This window comes from Erinaceus europaeus, chromosome 2, assembly GCF_950295315.1.
Source record: "Erinaceus europaeus chromosome 2, mEriEur2.1, whole genome shotgun sequence".
Taxonomy (NCBI): Eukaryota; Metazoa; Chordata; class Mammalia; order Eulipotyphla; family Erinaceidae; genus Erinaceus; species Erinaceus europaeus.
In genome coordinates, this window is record NC_080163.1 from 192584038 (window position 1) to 192606767 (window position 22730).

A 22730-nucleotide genomic window follows, 5' to 3' on the forward strand; every position below is an offset into this window, starting at 1 on the left:
CAAGTTCACAGCTAGTGCAGCAAGTCACAGACAGGGGCATGCAAAAGCACACCGCTGAGAAGGAAGAAATTAAAAAATTGCAGTGAGTACCCCCCAACACTTCATCTCCACTATTCCAACCTTTGGGTGCATGATTCTTCAACAATTTGTTTGGCTTTGTATGTTAACTCTCTTTTCAGCCACCAAGTTCCAGATGCCATCATGATGCCGACCAGGCTTCCCTGGATTGAAGACCCCAACAATATGTCCTGGAGCTCCGCTTCCCCAGAGACCCACCCTACTAGGGAAAGAGAGAGGCAGACTGGGAGTATGGACCGACCAGTCAACACCCATATTCAGCAGGGAAGCAACTACAGAAGCCAGACCTTCAACCCACAAGGACCTTGGGTCCATGCTCCCAGAGGGATAGAGAGTGGGAAAGCTATCAGGGGAGGGGGTGGGATATGGAGATTGGGTGGCGGAAACTGTGTGGAGTTGTACCCCTCCTATCCTATGGTTTTGTTAATGTCTCCTTCTTAAATAATAAATAAATAAATAAATAAGATAAATTGACTCTACAGGAAATTATTAAAATAAAGAACATCAAAATTCCTGGTTCTAACAAACAACTATAATAAATTGTAGGATACAAGGTAATTTGCAGGAGCCAATCACTTTCTCACACACACACACACACACACACACGAAATACACTGAAGATCTACATGAGAATTTGGTAACTCTGATGGAAGGTCTCTTGTTAATGAACTAAGTGAATGGAGAGATACTCCATGCTGATGGACATGGATATTAAAAGTATCCAAGATGTCAGTTCTTACCATCACTATCCCATTAAAAATCTGAGCAAGTTACCTCCAGGAACATCAAAATGACATCAAGCATTACAAAGACATTTTATTTTATTCTTCTCCCTATTTTTTAGTTGGGTGGGGCAGAGAGAAATTGACAGAGGAGCAGACAGTGAGTGGGAGAGACAAAGAGTGACACCTGTAGTGGTCCGGAGGTGGCACAGTGATGAAGCTTTGGACTCTCAAGCATGAGGTTCTGAGTTCGATCCCAGCAGCACATGTGCCAGAGTGATGTCTGGTTCTTTCTCTCTCCTCCTATCTTTCTCGTTAATAAATAAATAAAAGAGAGAGAGAGAGAGAGAGAGAGAGCGCCCTGCAGAACTACCTCACCACTTATGAAGAGTCCCCTCCCTTCAGGTGGGATGTGGAGAATCAAACCCAAGTCCTTGTGCATGGTAACATGTATGCTCAACTGGGTGTGTCACCACCTGGCCCCTACAAAGACATTTTAGAAACAACCTCAGAGGCATGACCTAAATTACCAAGAAGGTGGACACCATTAAAATTAAAAATCCCAGGAGTTGGGTGATAGCGAGTAGGGTTAAGCACAAGTGGTGCAAAGTGCAAGGACAGACGTAAGGATCCTGGTTCAAGCCCCCGACTCCCCACCTGCAGGGGAGTCATTTCACAAGCGGTGAAGCAGGTCTGCAGGTGTCTATTTATCTCTCCCCCTTCATTTCTCTCTGTCCTATCCAACAATGATGACATCAGTAACAAAAACAATAATAACTACAACAACAATAAAAAAAACAAGGTCAACAAAAGGGAAAATAAATAAATAAATAAATATAAAAATTTTTTAAAATATTTTTTAAAAATTACAAATGCCATCAACCCATATATCTGTGATCCTGGAAGAACTACTATAGTTTCCAATGGAAGGAATGGGGACACAGAACTCTGGTGGTGGGAACAGTGTGGAATTTTACCTCTGTTATTGTATCATTTTGTAAATCAATATTAAATCACCAGTAAATATATATATATATATATATATATATATATATTTAAAAAATTAAAAATGCCTCCATGTATTTAAGCCAGGTTCAGGGGTGGCCTCTGACCCTCATGGCCCGAGTGCCATGGTTCTTCTCCACAACACCCCATTCCACCTCTTGCTCTCCTCCCCACATCGCTATGTTTCCTTCTGAAACAGCCCAGAAACATGAAGCTGCAGCGGTGACAACAAAAATACCTAATGGCTTTGCTCATGTGTGGACTATAGGTGACTCAAATATAAAAGCACACCAAGAAGAAGGAGAGGAAGAGGTGGGGAAGGAGAAGGAGCAGCAACAGTAGTAGATGCTGTTTCTTAGACTCCATGAGAACTGGGGTCGGGGGGGGGGGGAAATCTGTGGTGAAGGGCAAAGTAACTCCCCATAGTGCACATGAACACAGCTGTGCTTCTTGGTATTTACCCAACTGACTTCAAAAGAACCTCTGTGTCCACACAGAAACAGAGCTGCTCATAGCACCTTTCTTTATACTGCCAGAATCTGGAAGCAAGAAGATGCCCACCATATAAACTACAGATAACGAGTGGGTAAGTGAGTAAACCGTGGTTCATGGATACACCGGAACATTATTCTGTGCCAGAAAATGAACGAAAAAGACAGGGGCAACTCCAAGAAAAAGAGGTCAAGCTGAAAGGGAGATCTGTATATGGTGTGACCCTAACTGTGTGACTCTTCCTCGAATAAACCATCCTATGTGATATGACCGTATGACCTAACTATGTCACTCTTCAGAAAAGCAAAGATCTGCAGATGAAATCAAGATTCTGGGTAACGGGGGTTGCGGGAGTGGGCAGGAAGGGGGAATCCTCGGGCAGAGCAGAGAGGTTTTTATTTTCTTCATCACCTAGGGCTCCCCCCAACCCAGTGCAGAGACGGCCGTACTTGAACTTGGGTCACATGTGAGGCAAAGGAGGCACCCTCCCCGGCAAGCTGTCTTGCTGGATGGCACAGAGGGTTTCTTTAAGGGAGAGACACTGGTCTGTAGATAAGACAGCAGTGGGTATGTGTCCTTACGCACTTGCCAAATCCCATGCAACGTTGGATATTAAGAGCAAAACCCAATGCAAACATGGGTCTGGGGAGACAGCAACAGGCCAATGCAGATTCACTGACTGTAGCACAGAAAGCACTAGAGCAGGAAGTCTTAGAGGCCTCTTTGGGGATGTGTATCTTTGAGGGAGGCAAGTGTCTGGGGATTTATTATTAGTATATTATAATTTTTCACCAGAGCACTGCTCAGCTCTGGCTTAGAGTGTAGGGGATTGAACATGAAACTTGAGAACCTCCAGGCAAAAAAGAGCCTCTTTGCATCACCATTATGCTATCTCCCCACCTCTTGGCACTTTCTGCTTAAGCTTTGCGTTGAATCTAAATCTGCCCTAAATATAAACGAAATTAATTTCACTGGAAAAAATATTGTGAAAGTGACTAAAGGACCTAAATTCCATGACCTGTTTTTCCCCTTAATAAAAGTGAGCACAGGAGTCGGCATAAAGCTAAGGCGTGCAGACCTACATTATATCAGAGAACGACAATTTACAATGCTGGTGAAATCTATCAATGAGAAATTACTATTTGTATTAAAAGAGTGAAAGAGTATTCTTTTGTCAAGTGAACAGGGGGATAAAATTGGCCTGGGGACATAGGGCATATCTCCCCCCGCCCACGACAATATTCTAGAGAAGTTATCAGACAGGACTTGTTGAGGAGACTCCTTTCTCCCCCAAGTCAAAAACCGGGGACAATATTCCACACAAGATGAAAGTGGCTATCAGTATGAAATAGCCATGATATGGTACTCCCACCCTGACACGGACTACCCAGGACACATCGTGTTTATTCTGCCTGCTACTCAGATAAGAACTAAGACAATACAAGCATCTCCCTGTTGACTTCCATCAAGAGGACTGAATATCATGTTCATGAAAAAATGTTTCTCCTTAAAAATAAAACAAAAATGAGGGCTGAGTGGCAGTGCACATAGTACGAAGCACAAGGATCCATGCAAGGATCCCTGTTCCAGCCCCCGACTCCCCACCTGTAGGGGTTTCGCCTCAAAAGCAGGGAAGCAGGTCTGTAGGTGTCTGCCTTTCTCTCCCCCTCTGTCTTCCCCTCCTCTCTTGATTTCTCTCTGTCCTTTCCAACAATAGCAACAGCAGCAGCAACAACAATGGAAAAAAGATGGCCTCCAGGAACAGTGGATTCATAGTGCAGCTAAGACCCAGCAATAACCCTGAACACCAAAAAAAAAAAAAAACAAACAAAAAAAAAAAAACTGAGTCATAACCAGAGAGTCTCTGTTTATTAATAGGACAGGGCAGTCACTTCGTACCTCCTTGCAACCACTGCATTTTCCCAACAGGCTTTTAGATGCCCAGAGTAGTGGCTTTCATTCCACCCTAATAGGCAGTGATCAAAAGATAATCTTGTTTTTCAACATAGTAGGTAATTCAAGTATCAGGGATGGTCATTACAAATGCCTTCCACTTCAGGCAGATTGGCTCTTTCTCACATAGAAATTGCCAACTGAAACCAACATAGCCAACTTTGTTCTCAAATGCCTTTTTGAAGGGATCTTCCTTCCGACTGTTTGTATTCCCACTGGCCTCCTTTTTAAAAGAATTTATTTACTTATGTATTTTATTGCTACCAGGGTTATCTATGGGGCTTGGTCTCTGGAACAACAAATCCAGTACTCCCAGTGGCCATTCCATCACCCCCACTTTTCTTTTCTTGCTTTGATAAGACAGAGAAATTGAGACGGGGGGGAGACAGAGAGGGTGAGAGATGGAGAGACACCTGTAGTACTTGCCTCACTCTGCTTGTGAAGCTTCTGCCTTGTGGGTGGGATCTCAAACCCAGATGTTTGTACATGGTGACCAGGTGCACCACTGCTCAGTCCCCACTCCCATGGGCTCTCCTGCTGTAGGCCTCACTGTCTTCTCCCTGGAAGTCTGTGCTGTCAACTTCTAGCTGGGCTTCCCTCTCCCAATCTGACCTTTCTGAGCTTCAGTCTGTGCTGGGCTTCCCTCTCCCAATCTGACCTTTCTGAGCTTCAGTCTGTGCACACAGCAAAAAGGAAGGCCCCGTAGTCCTGCTATGATGGTTAAAACAGTAATCACCACCCACACACCAAAGTCTAAGGGGGGGGGGGGTTGTATCTGAAAAGAACATTTATAAAAGGTTTTTTTTTTTGTTTTTTTTTTTTACTGAAATATCAAGAAAAAGTTGTTCACTCCCTTTCCTCCCCATAGCACTCATGACCTCTTTTTCTGTTAGGCTTTTTTAGAGAGGGGAAAGTATTCCATCAGAAACCTGTTAGATGAAGCTATAAAAATAGAATCCCCAGTAGGCTGGGGATAGTTGACATTCACAGGAAGAATGCTTGAGGGCCAGGTTGTCAGAACCAGCTTCAAAAGGTCCACACATTCCTGCCCTAGGAATTCCACTAGTTTTATCTTGGGACTGACATGGCTGAGTGTCTTCCAATCTCCTCAGTGGTGTCCTAAAGACCAGGCTTTGCTCAGCTCTTACAATGTGTTACAATTATATTTATTATCATTTATTCATTTACTGGCTAGAGACAGAGAGAAACGGAGATGGAAGGAGTATAGAGAGGGAGAGAGGGAAAGAAATAGAGAGATACCTGCAGTACTGCTGCACCACTCATCAAGTTTCCTACTGAAAGTGGCGACTGGGGGCTCCTTGTGCATGGTAACATGTGTGCTCAACCAAGTGTGCCACCTGTGTGCACTTTTCTAGACACTCTTGGTCTGAACTCTTAGTAGGCTACCACCCCAGTTAAGAGGACTTGGAGGAATCAGGCATTTGCATCTACTATCATCTCTTTTGTGTCTCTGACAATCTAGGCCTTGAGGCATTTTTTTCCCCAACTGGCTCTGATGCCAGGGGGGCCTTCCTTGACTGTGTTCCAGTGGTTTGTTAATTGTGTGTGATGAGCTTGATGAGACCTGCAAAGAACTTTCCTCTTTAACTTTAAGAACAACTGCAGAGTCCACGTACCATATACAGGTCCACTGGCTCTCAATTAAAAGACTGTCCAGAGCAGGAAAATCACACATGTCAGTGTGGCTCTGGGTTCAAGTTCTGATGCTACCTACTCTGAGTTACTGTGGTCCACTGGTCAACTTTCACCTTCAACAACCTCTGGACCTCAGTTCCAGAGACATGGGTGGCACCAATACTGCAGGGGGTCTTCATATTTTTCTCAGCGTGCACTCCTTTCTGTATAAGTTCTTCACCGATTATGAAGGGCTGAATGATACACAAGGACTTGGGGAAATCAACCGTTAGCTAAAATATGAGACTTCAGGAGACCAGGAGATATCTCTTCTGATAGAATATCATGCAAAAGACCTTGATTCTGAGTTCTGGCTCCACAAAGGACAAGGCTGTGATGACATTTGATGCTTGTGTTGCTCCTCTCTCTCTCTCTCCCCCTCTCTGTCTTTCTCTCTCTAACACACACACACACACACACACACACACACACACACACACACACACACATTAAATCTATGTAAAACAAAAAGAAGGGTGAAAAGTGGAAAAGAGCTATGACTATAAAATGTGAGCTCATACCCACAGGAATGCAGAGTTTCACAGGCTCCTGTGCTGAATATGGGCCCCAGATCAAATTGATGGTATTTACAGTTAACAATATTTATACACTTTTTCATATTTGGGAGCTAGTCTCTTCCTTGATTCAGCTTTCTAGTTCTATTCCCAACTCTGACACCATCTGCTCAGACAATGCCTTTAGCCCACCTGCAAGGTAACTGCTGGGCTCGGGCAAAAATTAGTAAAGTCATAGGTCCGTTGGAATATACCTAAAATAGATCTACTAGCATTTTCCAAAATGGAGACCCCAAATATCATCTGCTATGTTCTTACCTCTGGTTCCTGACTATTAAACAATTTGTTCTGCTTTCTATCCTAGTGCTTTTTCAGCCACTAAGTTGCAGATGCTACCATGATGCCAACCTGGCTTCCCTGGGCAGACAACCTCACCATTGTGTCCCAGAACCTCACCTCTCCAGAGCCCTGCCCAACTAGGGAAAGACAGAGACAGACTGGGAATATGTATGAACCTGCCAATACCCATGTCCAGCAGAGAAGCAATTACAGAAGCCAGACCTCCCGTCTTCTGTTCCCCTTAAGGATCCTGGGTCCATACTCCCAGAAGGTAAAGATATAGGAAAGGTTTCAAGGGAGGGGATGAGATACAGAACTCTGGTGGTAGGAATTGTGCACAACTGTACCCCTCTTATCCTATGGTCTTGTCGATCATTATTAAATCAATAAGTAAACAAATTAAAAGGGGGCCGAAATGGTTGCTCTGCATATGGACCAGGCTTTGAGGTCACATGCGCACAAGAAGATGAGATTCTCACCATGTTGTACACTGTAAGGGACACAGAGATCTACACAACTGAAACCTGGATGTAAATAACCAGATGAATGTATAGAGGAGGCTGGCAAAGTGGGGGTGAGGGGGTCTTTGTAGACTTGACCGAATGCTGGAGTGATTTTGTATATGAAGGGGCTGAGCATAGGTTGGCCACCCCATTAGAGGGTTCCTATGTGCTGAGACAACTGAGTACCCACAGAGTAAGGACAGGTGCCCTGTTCTCCCTTGTCTCCCTGAGAGCAGGGCATGTTTTCCTGCTGAGGGGACAGTGAGTTCCAGCTTCCAAGACAGGGAGTGACACTGGAGTCTAATGTTGCTTCTTTTAAGCTTCTTTCCTTGGCATGCTCATCACACAAATTTAAAAAATTAGGTACCTTTTCTCCTGTCTGTCTTTAGTGAGTGTAACTCACCAGCCTTGAAGTACTGAGTGGAAGAGGTGAGGGATCTGGTAGAGTTGTGGATCTGGTAAAAATAGCCACTTGGAGTGAATACTAAACTAATGGAAAACTAAAAAGATGTGGCTCATCTCTCTGCTTAAGGAGAATAGCTAGAGGAAGTTCTGCAAGTTCTCATGCAAGGAGGACTTTCATCACCCCTTCTTCATTCAGACAGCAGCAGACAGACAGAGACACCACAGCATTGGAGCTTGCCCTCATGCTCTGGAGTCCCCTGTGGCACCAGGACTCTAACCTTGGCAACCTGCATGGCAGAACAGACACCTGCCTGGTGAGCTCTCTCATGGGTCCCTAAAGGAAGCTCTTAATGAAGACAGGAAATCATAAAAAGAGGACTTTTGGAACATCAGGAAGGAAAACAGAACAATGGATTTTAAAGCAAAACAAACAAGTCCCTCTGAGAGAAATAAATGATGAGAATGAATTAGGATGACTAATTGGCATTGGCCTTGGGCCAAATAACAGCCACAGGAAGATGGCAGGGCTGGATACCACCAGCAGCGTGAAGCCAGAGCAGCAGGACCAGAAACAATCAGGGCTTCATTCTCTATCCCCAGCACACATGTGGCCAATATGGCCTCCACCCACCTTTCTCCCACCCCCTCCATAATGATTAGTAAATGTCCACCTTGGGAATCCCTCCCCTTGCCAATGATTGGTTAGGCGTGGGCATGTGACACAATCCTGACCAATGGGATGAAAGGGAGATTTTCTGAGTCAGATTCTCATTGCAAAAGGACACAAAAGATCATTCTTTCTACTAGTTCTCATCATATTTATATGTAATAAATTGAATTATGATAGTGTAGGAACAAAACCAATGAGCTGGTGTAAAAGTTGAGGCTTGTATGATGCTGTTGAACCCCTGGATTAACCAACCAATCTTTTCAGGAGTTTTTTCTTTCATGTAAGACAAGTATACATCATGTCTATAAAAATTCAATGGATAGTTCTGCCCAAGTCAGCATTTCTGCATCCCAAGTTGAAACTGAAACTACTTATTTAGCACAACAAATAAGCCAGACAGAGACCCACACTCACTACAACTCCACTTACGAAGTTAATTTTTGAACTGACCCTGTTGAGCGTTCACTTTTTTCTTTAGGATCTCATTATATTTTAGGAATATTTTAAAAACATTTTGACTAACATAAGTACAACAATGTTTAATTCAAAATGGCATTCAAATAGATGGCAAAATGAATGAATATAAATTTTGCTGTACTTACAGATCAAACACCAAGTAATGGAAGCCTTCTTCTGATATGCTGTCGTGAAGTCGAACTGTAAGGGAAAAAAGAAAAGATTTGTGTGATGGTAGCAGAGATGAGCAGAAATCAGGTGGAAGGCAGTGTCTTCTGCCCACAGTCAATCAGCACAGCAAAGGTGCCAGGTCAGGGTGCTGACAGCTCAGGGACCCTCTGGAAAGTCAGCACAGGTAATTCAGAGAGGTAGTAATACCACCTTTGCTTCCAGGTCTTCAAATGGAGGCCCAGCCACTTAAATAAGCCAGATCAATAGTCTGCGGAAATAAGGTGACTGACAATCTCTGCTTCTCAAGTTGAAATTCACAATGTCAGCAGGAGCAAGTGGCCTTCCTTCTTCAGCTTTCTCAGGGTCAAAGCTCTGGTTGGCAGGGTTTGGGGGGGTGGGGAGTGAGAGCTCCCTCAGGTTTTTAGATCAAAGAGCAGTAGAGGGATACAGAGAGCTGGGAAGTCCCAGAAATAACTGAAGGATTCAATACTAGCTTCTGGTGACACATGGGAAAACACTTTCTTCCAATAGAATAGTCACTATAGTCTAATGTTTGTCATCACCAGGTGGCAGGGAGTGATGTTTTGACAAGGGTTTGCTGGGATGCAGACCTGATGAGGAAAAACTCAGCAGAGGATTCAGCCTTTTCAGCTTTCATTATGATCCTTCATGTTGAAGATCTGTCTGGACGGCCTGGGGGGCACTGTCACCAACATCACTGAGTGGATCAATCGAGGTTGGTTATCTGTTATCCACCCTTTTTCAATTTGGAAGACTTTGTCAAGGGCTGAAAAAACTTGTTTACTGCAGCCTGGGGGTAAGGAAGGCAGTGCTGTGGATATAAAGGACTAGATGCAGGTCCTGAGTTTTTCCCCTGGAATTTTATGTGTGAGAGCCATGGTCTGGTTCATTCTCCCTTTTCCAGCTCACAAATAAATTAGCTGATTTTTAAAGAGGAAAAAGAGTTTACTCTTTTTATTTTTTAAATTTCTTTATTGGGGGATTAATGTTTTACAGTTGACAGTAAATACAATAGTTTGTACATGCATAACATTCCTCAGTTCTCCATACAATACAAAGTTTACTCTTTTTTTTTCTTTTTTTAAAAGTACATCAGTTATACTGTAAATAAAGGCCATTTGGTTCTTACACAGAAGGGAGATGGGGGTGTTGCTCACCACAGTTGCAAATCCAAGGTTAACACCATGCCATCCTGAAGCAGACCACATAGGCTCTCTGAAGTCTGCTCTGCCCTGTCCCCAACCTCTTCCTATGGTGGTGCACATGGAGGCTAACTGTCTCTTAGTTCTGACTGAATTTTTTTTTTTAACCAGAGCACTGCCCAGCTCTGGCTTATAGTGGTGTAGGGGATTGAACCTAGGAGTTTGGAGCCTCAGGCATGACAGTCTCTTTGAATAACCATTATGCTATCTACTCCTGCCCTCATGGTTCTTTTAGAAAGGAAGTCTAGTTCTCCCTCTGCCTACTTGGAAGCTGCCAAATGTAAGCAAATTTCCGCCCACATATATTCCAACATGCATATTCTCGCTGTTCTTGAATATAGCTTAAAATTCTTGGGGTTAAAAAATGGGAAAGGCATTTCAGAAGTTAAGTGTCACTCCATCTTGGCAGTACTTGTCTTCACAAGTTTGTTTAGAGGGACAATCAAGTCTAGGAACAAATGAATGAATCATCATAAACTGAAATAGCAGGGCACTTCAAACTAGAATAAAATTTGACATTCAAAGGAATTAAAGGTGGGATACTGGAGAAGGAACAGGTGCTACTGAGGTTGAAAAAAAAAAAAGACTGATTTCTCTATGTTCAGCTGACCCAAGGCATTCTGAATGATGTGGTAGGAATCTCTCAAACAGAGCAGTACTGCCAATGTTATCATGATACTAATTGAGTAATCCAATGCAGAACAGACTGTATTGCCTGCCCATTAGCACTGTTTGTCAGCTCTGAGCACAGGCCTGCTTAGAAATGAGACAGATTTTTCGTGGCTTTAGTTTTGCTATGTTGCAAAGATTGAGGGGAGCTGGATCTGTTTCTGATTCACACACTGGGATGCTTAAAAAAAAAAAGGCAGTTTGTAACTCAGATACTTTTCCTGTTCTCATCAGCAGTTAATTATGTTTCACAGCCCATGTGAGCACTCAACAAGCCAGGCCTGTCAAGTGCCAAGCCTTCTGCAAAGAGGCAGGCCAAGAGTGAGCTCATCTGCTAATGAAAATGACTAGTTTCAGACACTGGAACCTTCAAAGGCCACCACTCTGCGGGCGGATTGCAGTTCACCTGTTCCACCTGTCCATAAACCTGGCCATTTCCAGAGAGAAAATGTTTAATTATTAAATTATCTTTATTTATTTATTGGATAGAGACAGCCAGAAGGATGGGGAGATAGAAAGAGAGAGAAAGAGAGTCACCTGTAGTCCCACTTCACCACTCACAAAGCTTTCCCCCTGCAGGTGGGGACTGGGGGCTTGAACCCTGGTCCTTTTGCATTATAACATGTATGCTCAACCAGGTACATCACCACCCAGCCCCAAAATTATTTTTCAGACAGAAAGCCTAGTTGCACTGAACACCAAATTCTAAAAAACTAAAGTCAGCACTGCTTACCTATCTTTTTCTTAATCTAATTCTTAAGGCACACTCTGGAAGTAAAAGAACATTTTTAATCTAACCGTAGGAAAAAAAAATACTCAGGTTGGACCCATTTGAAAAAATTAATATTTTTTTGAAATATGAATGTTTGTATACTGTTTATTTTACTTCACGTTACATAGAGAAGTAGAGCCAATCTGATAGACATTTTTATTCTTACTGTTATCACAGTAAATACACTTATTTATAGCATTTATTCTTTGACTCTGCTAGCCCTAACATGACATCTTTTAATTTGAGGTATCAACATTAGGGTATTAGACTTAGCTGTAAATAAACTGGTCAATTATAGAAACTATAGTTCAATTTTGAATATTTGGATACACAAATTCCTAGAGTTGCATGGGATATTAAGTTAATTTTTACGTAATTATTAAGGAGTAACATATTCAATTAGTAAGTGCCTAGTAAAGGGACTGCTCAGTACCCAGAAATTAAAATTTTTATAGTGACAAGAAAATCTTCCTTTTAGACTAATGTCACGTAACATTATGTTTAAAAACAATTTTTTGCTTAAACTTAAAAATACATTAAGATAAAGATCTGATTTAAAAAAAATCCAAGGCAACTGTTACATGAAGACTCAGTGGGGGAAGCCATGCATGTTCATGTAAGAACAATTCCGGAAGCGCACACACAAGGCATGGAATTCCCAAGATTTACCTTAAAGATGAAAACATGGTCATTTTCAACCACTGGATGGTTTCCTTCATATGTGGAATATAAAGGATTGGAACATGTATTTGCAAAGGAAAACAACAGCCAACCTGACTGTAAGATTGAAAGAAGCATGGTGGTTATCACCGGAGGGATGCGGACACAGAACTTCAGCGGTGGGTGTGGTGTGGAGCCATGATCCTGTCATCTTTAATCTTGTAAATCACTATTAATAACTAATAATTTTCAAATAGTTGTTCCGCTGATGCTGACCATTGTCTCTCCCATTTCCCCTACCCAAATCGAAATTCTACCACACTTCCTGATTCTAGAGTAAACGTCAATATACATGCAAAGTCTCTCTTGCTCTCTCTGTCTCTCTCTCTCTCTCTAATTTCGTTTGTATTTTAATGCCAACAGGGTTATTGCTAGGGCATGGTGCCTACACAAGGAATCCACCACTCTTGATGGCTTTTTTTTTTTATTTGATAAGACAGAGAAAAATTGAGAGGGGAGGAGAAGATAGAGATAGAGCTTCACTGCTTGAGAAGCTTCCTCCCTTCAGGTGGGGAGCAGGGGCTTGAACTAAGTTACTTGCACTTTGTAACCTGGGTGCTGAACCAGACATACCACCTGTCCCAATTACATATATTTTGTAAACCAGTATAATATCAAAGAAGGAAAGGCAGGCAGGCAAGCAGGCAGGCAGGCAAGCATGCAGGCAAGAATTTAGAAATACTGGTAGAAACCATTTCCTCCCTCTATTTTATTTAACAGGAAAGCGAGAAATTGAGTGAGGATGGGGAGAGAAAGGGTAAGAGAGAAAAATACACACCTGCCGACCTGCTTTACCTCTCATGAAGCAGCCCCCCAGGTGGAGAGTGGGGTTCAAACCTGGTTCCCTGTGCACCATAAAGTGTGCACTCAACTGAGTGTGCCAGTGCCTGGTCTTTGGTCTTTGGCTTTGTATCTTTCTCTCTCTCTCTCTCTCTCTCCCTCCCACCCTCCCTCTGTCACACACATACACACCATGCACACACTCAAGTTTAGATGAGTTTCAAAAGTTACAGTTAGTTTATTATTTTATTATTATAGTTTATTATTTTATTATTATTTATTAAGTATCTAGGGCTGACTGGAAGAAATCATGATAATTTCTTATACACCAGAGCTAGCTATGACCTCAGATTATACAACGGGGCTTTTAACTGGCAAGCTATCTATGACTGAGGGTTAATTCAACATGGGTAGATGGCAGAAATTGAAGGAGTTCAGCCACTGAATAAATGACAAGACTGCCAACAGCACCAACCCCATGCCACCACAGATGGCAGGAGAGGAGAGGACATTCAATCTCCTGCTTAAAAAAGTCACAGCTAAATAAAGAATTTCAGAAATGAAATGTTAGGTCCTGATTCACTTAATATCCATCCTTACTCATTTTTAATAAAATTACATACATAGGAATAATTAAATTATAGGCTTCTTGCTAGACAAAGTAATATTTGAAAGTGTGTTCCTTGTTTACTTTGAACCATAATTTGAAATTATTCTACTGATCATTTAAAAAATATATGTATTTATTAAATTTATTCCATGTTTTGTTGCCCTTACTGTTTTATTGTTGTTGATGTCTTTTGTCGTTGGATAGGACAGAGAGAAATGGAGAGAGGAGGGGAAGACAGAGAGGGGGAGAGAAAGACAGACACCTGTAGACCTTGTGAAGCGACTTCCCTGCAGGTGGGAAGCCAGGGGCTTGAACCAGATCCTTAGGCCAGTCCTTGCGCTTTGCACCACATGCACTTAACCCCCTGTGCGACCGCCGGACTCCCTCTATTGATCATTTAATCTCATGAATTCCATTCTATTTCTTATATTTGTTTGGGGAAAGCTACTTCATTTCTTGGGAAAGTTAGAACTCATTTCAAGCATCCTTTATCTAAAAAGTCTTTCCCTTTTCCACTGTTCACCAGTAACACCTATCTGATATATTTGAATTAGAGGCTCCAACATTCTTCATTTTCTTTTTCCTGGACTTACCTTTCCTATTCTATTGTTTATAAATTTTATAATACTAATCAGTGAAAACAGGCATTCTGAAGCATTTGGAAAAAATTTATAACAAAGAGAAGCAGTTGTCATCAGATGACTTGGATTTGATGGCAATCTCACTTTGATACTGTACTTTAATAAGGACCTAGGAAAGCTTAGGGATAGAATCATCTTTCTGTTGGACTTAGCAGAAATGTACCTGTTATTTACTATTAACTGTGCCAGGTTGTCAGAGAACAAGGAGGAAAAAAATGGTTGGTAATTCCCTGGCTTAGAGTAGGTCAACAGCACAGCTATGGTTCTAATATCACAATGCCATGTGCTCCCATCACTCTGCCTCCTATCATGTAGCTTAAAAAAGACAGAACTTGATGTTGATCACTGCATACAAGGCTGCTTGGCTGGCTTCATATCTGTCAGCAGAACAAAAGCACAATAAATGACTTACAACAGAGTTCTTTAGCTATGATCTGAGACTAATCAGAGGCTACATGACTTATACAGATCAAGGCAGCACTGTCTGAAATTTGGACTCTCATATTTGGACTCTGCATTCTGCCAAAGGGTAGAGCATTAATGATCTTTTCTATTTATTCTTTCAAAACCTTATTTTAACTTATCTCTCATCTCTGCCACTGGACATATCACGAAAGCTCAGGACTGGCACTACAACTCCATCATTTCTGGCTGCCATTTTATTTTTACCTTTTTTAAAATGTTTAATGTTTTTTAAGTTTTTTGAATTACTTATTGCGGGTAAAGACAGAAATTGAGAGGGAAGGGAAGACAGAGGGAGAAAGGCACATGAAGCACTGCTTCACCACCCATGAAGCTTCCCTTGCAGGTGGTGTCTCCCTCTCTATCCCTCCTTCTCCTCAAGGTATCTCTCTGTCCTGTCAAATAAAATAGGAAGGAAAAAGGCTGAAGAGAGCAGTAGATTCAGAGGTCAAGCACGAGCCCTGGTGATAATCCTGGCAATAAAATAAGCCCTGGCAATAAAATAATGAATAAATAAACAAATAATCTTATCAAATTAAAAATATGTCCCTTTCAAAAGTTACGAGCAGATGAGTTGTTTTTCTGACAATAGCCTTCAGAGAATAGAGTGAATAGGAAAACATGTTACATCACCCTCTCTTTACAACTTACTATCATACTATCTTCACACATGCAGAAGAATGTTCCCTAGAAACACACCGAGCCAAATGCTTCTCATCTTTCATTTCCCTTTCTGGAGGCTCATTTCGTGTACAGAGCTTTTTATCCAAACTTACTTCATCCCATACATAGGATATGTGTGTCTTCAATAAATCCCCTTAAGATGATAGGAAGGGTGATGTAAAACTGCAGCTAATACCCCCATTTTATTATCTCACAACAGTGTCCTACTTTGTTATGTTAAAAGTACTTAACAATGCAAGTTGACTTCCTCTGGGGAACATACACAATCATGAAAAGAGTACAGTGGGGGCCGGGTGGCAGTGAATCCGGTTGGGTCCACAGGTTAGGATCAGGCTCTTTTCCCTGGACTTAGCTTTCCTATTCTGCTGCCTGTGATTTAAAAAAAAAAAAAAAAACGATTTACTTATTCCCTTTTGTTGCCCTTGCTATTTTATTGTTGTAGTTATTATCCTTGTCGTCATTGTTGGATAGGACTGAGGGAAATGAAGCAAGGAGGGGAAGGCAGAGAGGGGAAGAGAAAGACAGACACCTGCAGACCTGCTTCACCACCTGTGAAGCGACTCACCTGCAGGTGGGGAGCCGGGGGCTCGAACTGGGAGCCTTACACGGGTCCTTGTGCTTTGCGCCACATGCGCTTAACCCGCTGCGCCACCGCCCAACTCCAGTCTATAACTTTTACAACGCTTTGAGGCAGGGCACAAGCCTCATTAGTGCTAGAGTAGTGGTGCGCCATGTGGCAGAGAAGAAAGGAGGCGGTCACAAACTCAAGAGGCAGCAAAGGTTCTGGAAGATAGCTCAGCAGCAGAGCACAGGACTTACATGTAAGAGGTCCAGGTTCTGTGCCCAAAGCTGCAGATAGCTACAGAAGAATGGAGCTCTGATTTCTCTCTTATTTGTTCATATAAATAAATGAAAAATATTTGAAAGAGAAAGTCTGAAAACGTTCTTAGTATAAGAAAGTCATAAAATGCTCTTAGGAGAACACTGAGTTTTGCAAATATTATGACATTAGATGTACTATTTCTTAATTAAAGGGAAAAATAAAATAAAAGGTTCTCACTGTTGGCAATTTCCTCACAGTCTATATTAGCCCAATAACTTATCCAATTGTTGAATTGTTGCCATTCAGTAAATTTTCATATTTCTTTCACTTTTTACAAGAGATATTTTAGAAACAAAAGCATTAACTTTTAAAGATAAAATTGAAACAATATGGGTCTCTACTGTTTATCGCTATCATACGCCTGAGGGCTTCTAGACCTTATTAAAGTATTAACATTTGAAGTGGTTATGAATATTCCCTGTATTTATGGCATGCAAATTACTTACAGAACAATAAACAGCTCATCTAACTTTATTATTCATCTATACATCACAATTTTAACATCTTCATACTTAGTTTTAATTAAATCTTTCTTCCTGGTGCTTAAAAAGAAATAGTAGAATGATGAGTGGAGACACAATTTTAATTTGTCGTGGATAAAAACAAAATGCATGACAGTAATTCTTCTGTCAATGACAAGTGGTTTTGCCAGATGTATTCCAAAGGAAAATATTTTGTCAACCTGACCTAATGTATGAAAAATAATCATAAAAATATAGGATATGTGTTTCAGATTTATTAATAAATATTTTACTTCTATAATCTTGAGTATATTCATTATTCTGAACTATTTTGCAAGAATGGGATATGTGATTAAGGATCTTTTTGAGGGCTAGAATGACAGCATGCTGGTTATACAAAAGACTGTCCTCTGTGAGGTTCTGAGGTCTCAAGTTCAGTCTCCAAGAAGACCATAAGCCAGAGCTGAACACTGTTTTTGTAAAAAAAAAAAAAAAAAATGAAACAAAATAAAAATTAAAGAAAATATTTAAAAGAGCATTTTGAATGCTGTTCCTAAGTTTTTTTCTGAAAGGATTAACTTAATTTACTTCATATGTGATAGAGAGTCTCACTTGAGAAACAGAATCCAGAGCAGAATGTGAAGTCATATTACACTGGGAACTAAGCCGTGAGCCTCAAGTAAGCCAGTCCTATGTGCTACCAATGATGGTATTTGCCTGCCTCTGTCCCTTTGTGATCATGGTATCTCCCCTGTCAGGAAAGGAGGTCAGAGTGGCGACCCCAGCCACATGGCTCTGCTGCTGTCCTCTGGGTCCTCTCCACTGTCATTCTCTGCCCATCATTCACTTCCTTCCCTACTTCTTCTTCTTCTTCTTCTAGCATTTGCCCTTCTTCCGTAGCCAGTCAACAGCATCAGGTTGAGCCTGATGTAAAGTTTCGAGACCTCCTTTGAATCTGGAGAGGTGGCAGTCGTTGACTATGTGGGTCATAGTCTGTCTGTAGCCGCAGGGGCAGTTCGGGTCGTCTCTGGCTCCCCAGCGATGGAACATAGTGGCGCACCGGCCATGGCCTTCCCTACTTATGTTAACCATCACCTCTGCGTAAGGTCCTTTCTGACCTTCCCTAGACTCAAGAGCAATGCCCTTTGCTCCTGGAAGTGACAAGAGGCTTCAGACTATGAGCTCACTTTACCAATCAAGAATATAGGTGACATACAGGTTTGGCCTATATGGATATGACACCAGACGGCCCTGTTAAGAAAAGAATATACTTGTGTGATGAGGTGACTCAGTGGTAGAGCACAGGCCTTGTATGTATGAGGTCCCAAGTTTGATCCCTGATACTCCCGATACTGGTGGGATGTCCTGGTTTCTCTATATAGTTTTAAAAAAAATTTAAAAAAAAAAGGTTGCTTTCTAACATCAATGTATAGGAGTGTGTTGCCATGGCAATTTAGAAAGGTTGACACTTCATTGTCTGTAGGGCAAGACTCAGTTTAGACTGAGAGCAATCACATTTTACCATTCTTTCTTCCCAAAAGTATCACCACTGCTGTTAGGCATATAGCTTTCACATCTGACTAGTTTCCTCATATTATAGGCAGGTGATAATAGGTAGACAGTTGGAGAGATGTTCTAACTGGTGTGTAGAATCACACAATCACACAGGCAGCTCTCTAATGCAAGCACATTTGGATTGTTCTCAGTCTTATTGCTATTGTTCAGCTTCTGAACTTTCTTCATGTTCACTAGGTATATAGTCTTCAACATTACAACATCACTTAAACAAATGAAGAGCCAGGATTTTAAGGCCATCTTTAGATCAAAACTATTTAATTGATAATCCCCCCTATAGAATTCAAACTCCAGACAAGTCAGTTAGTTTGCTGCTCCCTAAGACACTCAACCTTCATGACCTCTGAGATGCAAGAGCTTTCTCTCCTGGAATGTTTGCTCCTTTATGGAATTGTATGGCTCATCCAGCCAGTGTAAATGTCAACGGTCAGTCTTCGGCCATACAATGATTCATATCAACAGTTAAGTATTTTCAGAATGCCAGGGAAACTGACTTTCAATGTCTACCAATATGTATATTAACATCCTCTTAGCTATAGTAGTACTTATTAAACTCTGTCTTAACGATTTGTATGTGTCCTTGCTAAAAAGTCCTCTCCTGTCTCTAGCCAAGCATGAGTTGGAGACCACCTGCCTGGTAGACCAGATGTCTAGAGGCCAACAGAAGAGGTGACAGTAAGTCAGATTTAAATTCTCCTTAACTCTATGTGCCTACTTTCACCAGAAGAATGTTAAAGGCAAACAGACAACTGACAGGTGTGGATGATGAATTTGTTTATTATTCCCAGAAATATTTCTGTACATCCCACTCTGCAACACACTGTTGGACTGAGAAGAAATCAAGGAACAAAACAGCATGCCTGACCTCATAATGCTCTCCTAGGTGGGAATACAGGTACAAGCCAAACAAATGCACAAACATATGCAAGAGAGTGGTCACTGCTCTGAAAAACAGCTAAGCAGTGGAAGGGAACATGAGAATAAAAGGGAGAAGGAGAAAGCTTGAAATCAGCTCCACCAGTAAGCTACATTTTGATGGGAGGTCAGAAGGAAATTAACAGAGAAAATTAAAGAGATAGGTTGGGTAAAATCATGTCCTGAAGCCAGAATTCACTTGATGTGTTCAAGAAACAGCACAGCGGGCATAGCAAGAAGACAGGAGAACGAGCTGATGAAATCAGAGTGTGAGCTGGGGCTGGGGAGTCACAGGGGCCACTACTTAGGGCTGTGACTTCCTGGAAAATATAGGAGAATTCACTCAAGGGTTCTGCATTCTGCCCCTAATGAAGACAACACAGAAACTGGAGTGCTGAAAATTCATTGTAAGCATATAAAGAAACAGATTGACTTAATAGCTGGGTACAAAGATGATGGAGTTCCAGATCAGGGTAGTGGCAGTGAAGTCACAGATGGAGTCCCATTCTGGATCTGTTTTGAAAGTCCAGCTGACAGGAACTCGTGGTAGGCTGGCAGAAGCATATGAGACAGGAAGGAGAAACAGGACACTAAAGAGCTGGTGAATAGGATACTTCTTTATTGCATGTGAGTACATGGAATAGAAAGAAGCCTTGTTCAGTCCTCAGTTGAGTGTTCCCAAGCATGCTGCATGACTCCAACTTTTCATGTCTCTCTACACATGTCTATGAATGTCCAAGAAGGGCTTTGGAAGCACCCCAAGTAGTGTTGAGGTGATAGTTACATTTTTTTTTCTTCTTCTTTTTTTCCCTCCAGGGTTATTGCTGGGCTCGGTGCCTGCACCATGAATCCACCGCTCCTGGAGGCCATTTTTTCCCCCTTTTGTTGCCCTTGTTGTTGTAGCCTCGTTGTGGTTATTATTATTATTATTATTATTATTATTATTATTGCCCTTGTTGACGCTATTCGTTGTTGGATAGGACAGAGAGAAATGGAGAGAGGAGGGGAAGACAGAGTGGGGGAGAGACAGATAGACACCTGCAGACCCGCTTCACTGCCTGTGAAGCGACTCCCCTGCAGCTGGGGAGCCGGGGGCTCGAACCGGGATCCTTACGCCGGTCCTTGCGCTTTGCGCCACATGCGCTTAACCCACTGCGCCACCGCCCGACCCCCGATAGTTACATTTTAGCAAGCACACAGACTTGCGAACACAGAATCCATGAAAAAAAAAAAGACTATGTTCATGTCTTGATTCAGCTATGACTGACTGTGGCTTCCCTTTAAAGACCTTTATCTGTTCTTCAGCAGTATTATCAAGATATTATTAATAAGTACTCATACTGATTGTGGGTGAGGACTGAAACCACTGTGCTCAGATTTGGAATATAAGACTTTTTATTACATCATTAGCCTCTAATCAATACACTTTATAAGCTGACATTTTAGATAAAATTTTCCTAGATATTTACTGATTCATGTATAATCATAAACACATTTGAAAGACTTCTATATAAGATGCCGTTGTTCTAGATGCTACGACTCCTAAGCTCAATATGGGCCCCAGATCACATCAAATTGATGGGGTTTACAGTCAACAATATTTATATACTTTTCCCATATTTGGGAGCTACTCTCTTCCCTGATCCAGCTTTCTGGTCCTTTTTTCCAGCCATCTTTTTCCATGACATCATCTCCCCAGACAATAACTAAGATCCACCTGCATATCAGATTTCAGGCTCAGGGGAAAGAAAAAAAAAAAAACTAATATAACCATAAGCCTTTTGGAGTATAACTAAAATATGCCTACTAGCTATCTATAGAACAGAGATCCTCCCCCCAACTCTTCATCTGCACTACTCCAGCCTTTAGGTTCATGATTAGTCAACAACTTGTTTGGCTTTATATGTTAACTCTCTTTTCAGCCACCAGGTTCCAGATGCTAGCATGATGCCAACCAGACTTCCCTGGACAGACAACCCCACCAATGTATTCTGGAGCTCCCATTCCTCAGAACCCTTCCCCACTAGGGAAAGAGAGAGGCAGGCTAGGAGTATGGATCAACCTGTCAATGCCCATGTTTGGTGGGGAAGCAATTACAGAAGCCAGAAATTCCACCTTCTGCACTCCATAAGGACCCTGGGTCAATGTTTCCAGAGGGTAAAAGAATAGGAAAGCAATCAAGGGAAGGGATGGAATACAGAATTCTGGTGGTGGGAATTATGTGGAGTTATACCCCTCTTATCCTATGGTTCTGTCAGTGTTTTCTTTTTATAAATTAAAATAGCTTTCTATAAACTGTATGTTCAGGTCCTGGAACATGGTAGCAGAGGAGGACCTAGTGGGGGTTGTACTGTTATGTGGAAATGTTATACATGTACAAACTATTGTATTTTACTGTTGACTATAAACCATTAATCCCCCAATAAAGAAATAAAAAAATTCTTAATATGATTTGTATAGTGCAGCTTTGCAAGTATATTAGTCTAAGGTCAGTCAAACTGGATTATATGCTAAATTTATTTTTTAAAAAAAGAAAAATATAAAAACATGTGAACTGAGACACTACACCAAATGACACTTAACCCTACTGTGTGGCATTCAGTTTGATATCTTCCTCTATTATATACTCTATTTCATTACACCTAGTGGCCATCTATGAATCATGAGAAACATTAAACATCCTCATGATAGTATTCCTCATATTCAGGGTCTCAACGCCTGGATGAAGTCATTTAATAGTGAAAAAGAAATTCATCTGTTTTGTTAAAGTTCCTTAGATGATATTAAGTCATATACATTCACTTTTGTTGATTTGATCATATTCAGAGAGGGAGAGGTGGCTAGAAGAACAAATTCTCCGTTCTACCATCTTACTTGGGCAATTTTCTAACCCATCTCCCCTCAAACCAACTCATAATGGAAATGGTGTATAATCTGCCACACAGAAGCAGCTCTCCAATGGCTGCTGAGGGCATTGACTAAGAAGGGTAATTTCATCTCTGTGCATGATGAATCAGGCCTCTGTTATCCCAAACCAGGGAATTTGGGCATAATTTCAAGACTCTGCCTACTCATACTTTCCTCAAATCACAAGACTAACTACCCCTTTGTTAACTACAAAGAAACAAATGTGATTTTCTACATATAACAACAACAAAATGTTTCCATAGAGTTGAATGGGAGGAGAGGGGACACACACAGAGGAAACCATGATAGAATCAATTTGTTGTTGTGGTGGATAAATTGCTCTAAAAAAAACATCCTAGTGAGTGCATCCTCTGTAATGTTTGTGTTCAGAGACTTCGTGGATTCATATCCAGGCCTCTGTTTC

The 22730-nt window shown here is 41.5% G+C and overlaps 1 protein-coding gene across 15 annotated transcripts in view; it reads right to left on the reverse strand.

Moving 5' to 3' along the window:
• Positions 1-22730, reverse strand: part of CAMK2D (calcium/calmodulin dependent protein kinase II delta) — a 268870-nt gene that overhangs the window by 123595 nt on the left and 122545 nt on the right. For all 15 annotated transcript variants that reach the window (XM_060186075.1, XM_060186077.1, XM_060186074.1 and 12 more), the window contains exon 4: positions 8980-9034. In XM_060186075.1, coding sequence (XP_060042058.1) covers positions 8980-9034 — 55 coding nt within the window. The remainder of the gene's footprint in view (positions 1-8979; positions 9035-22730) is intronic.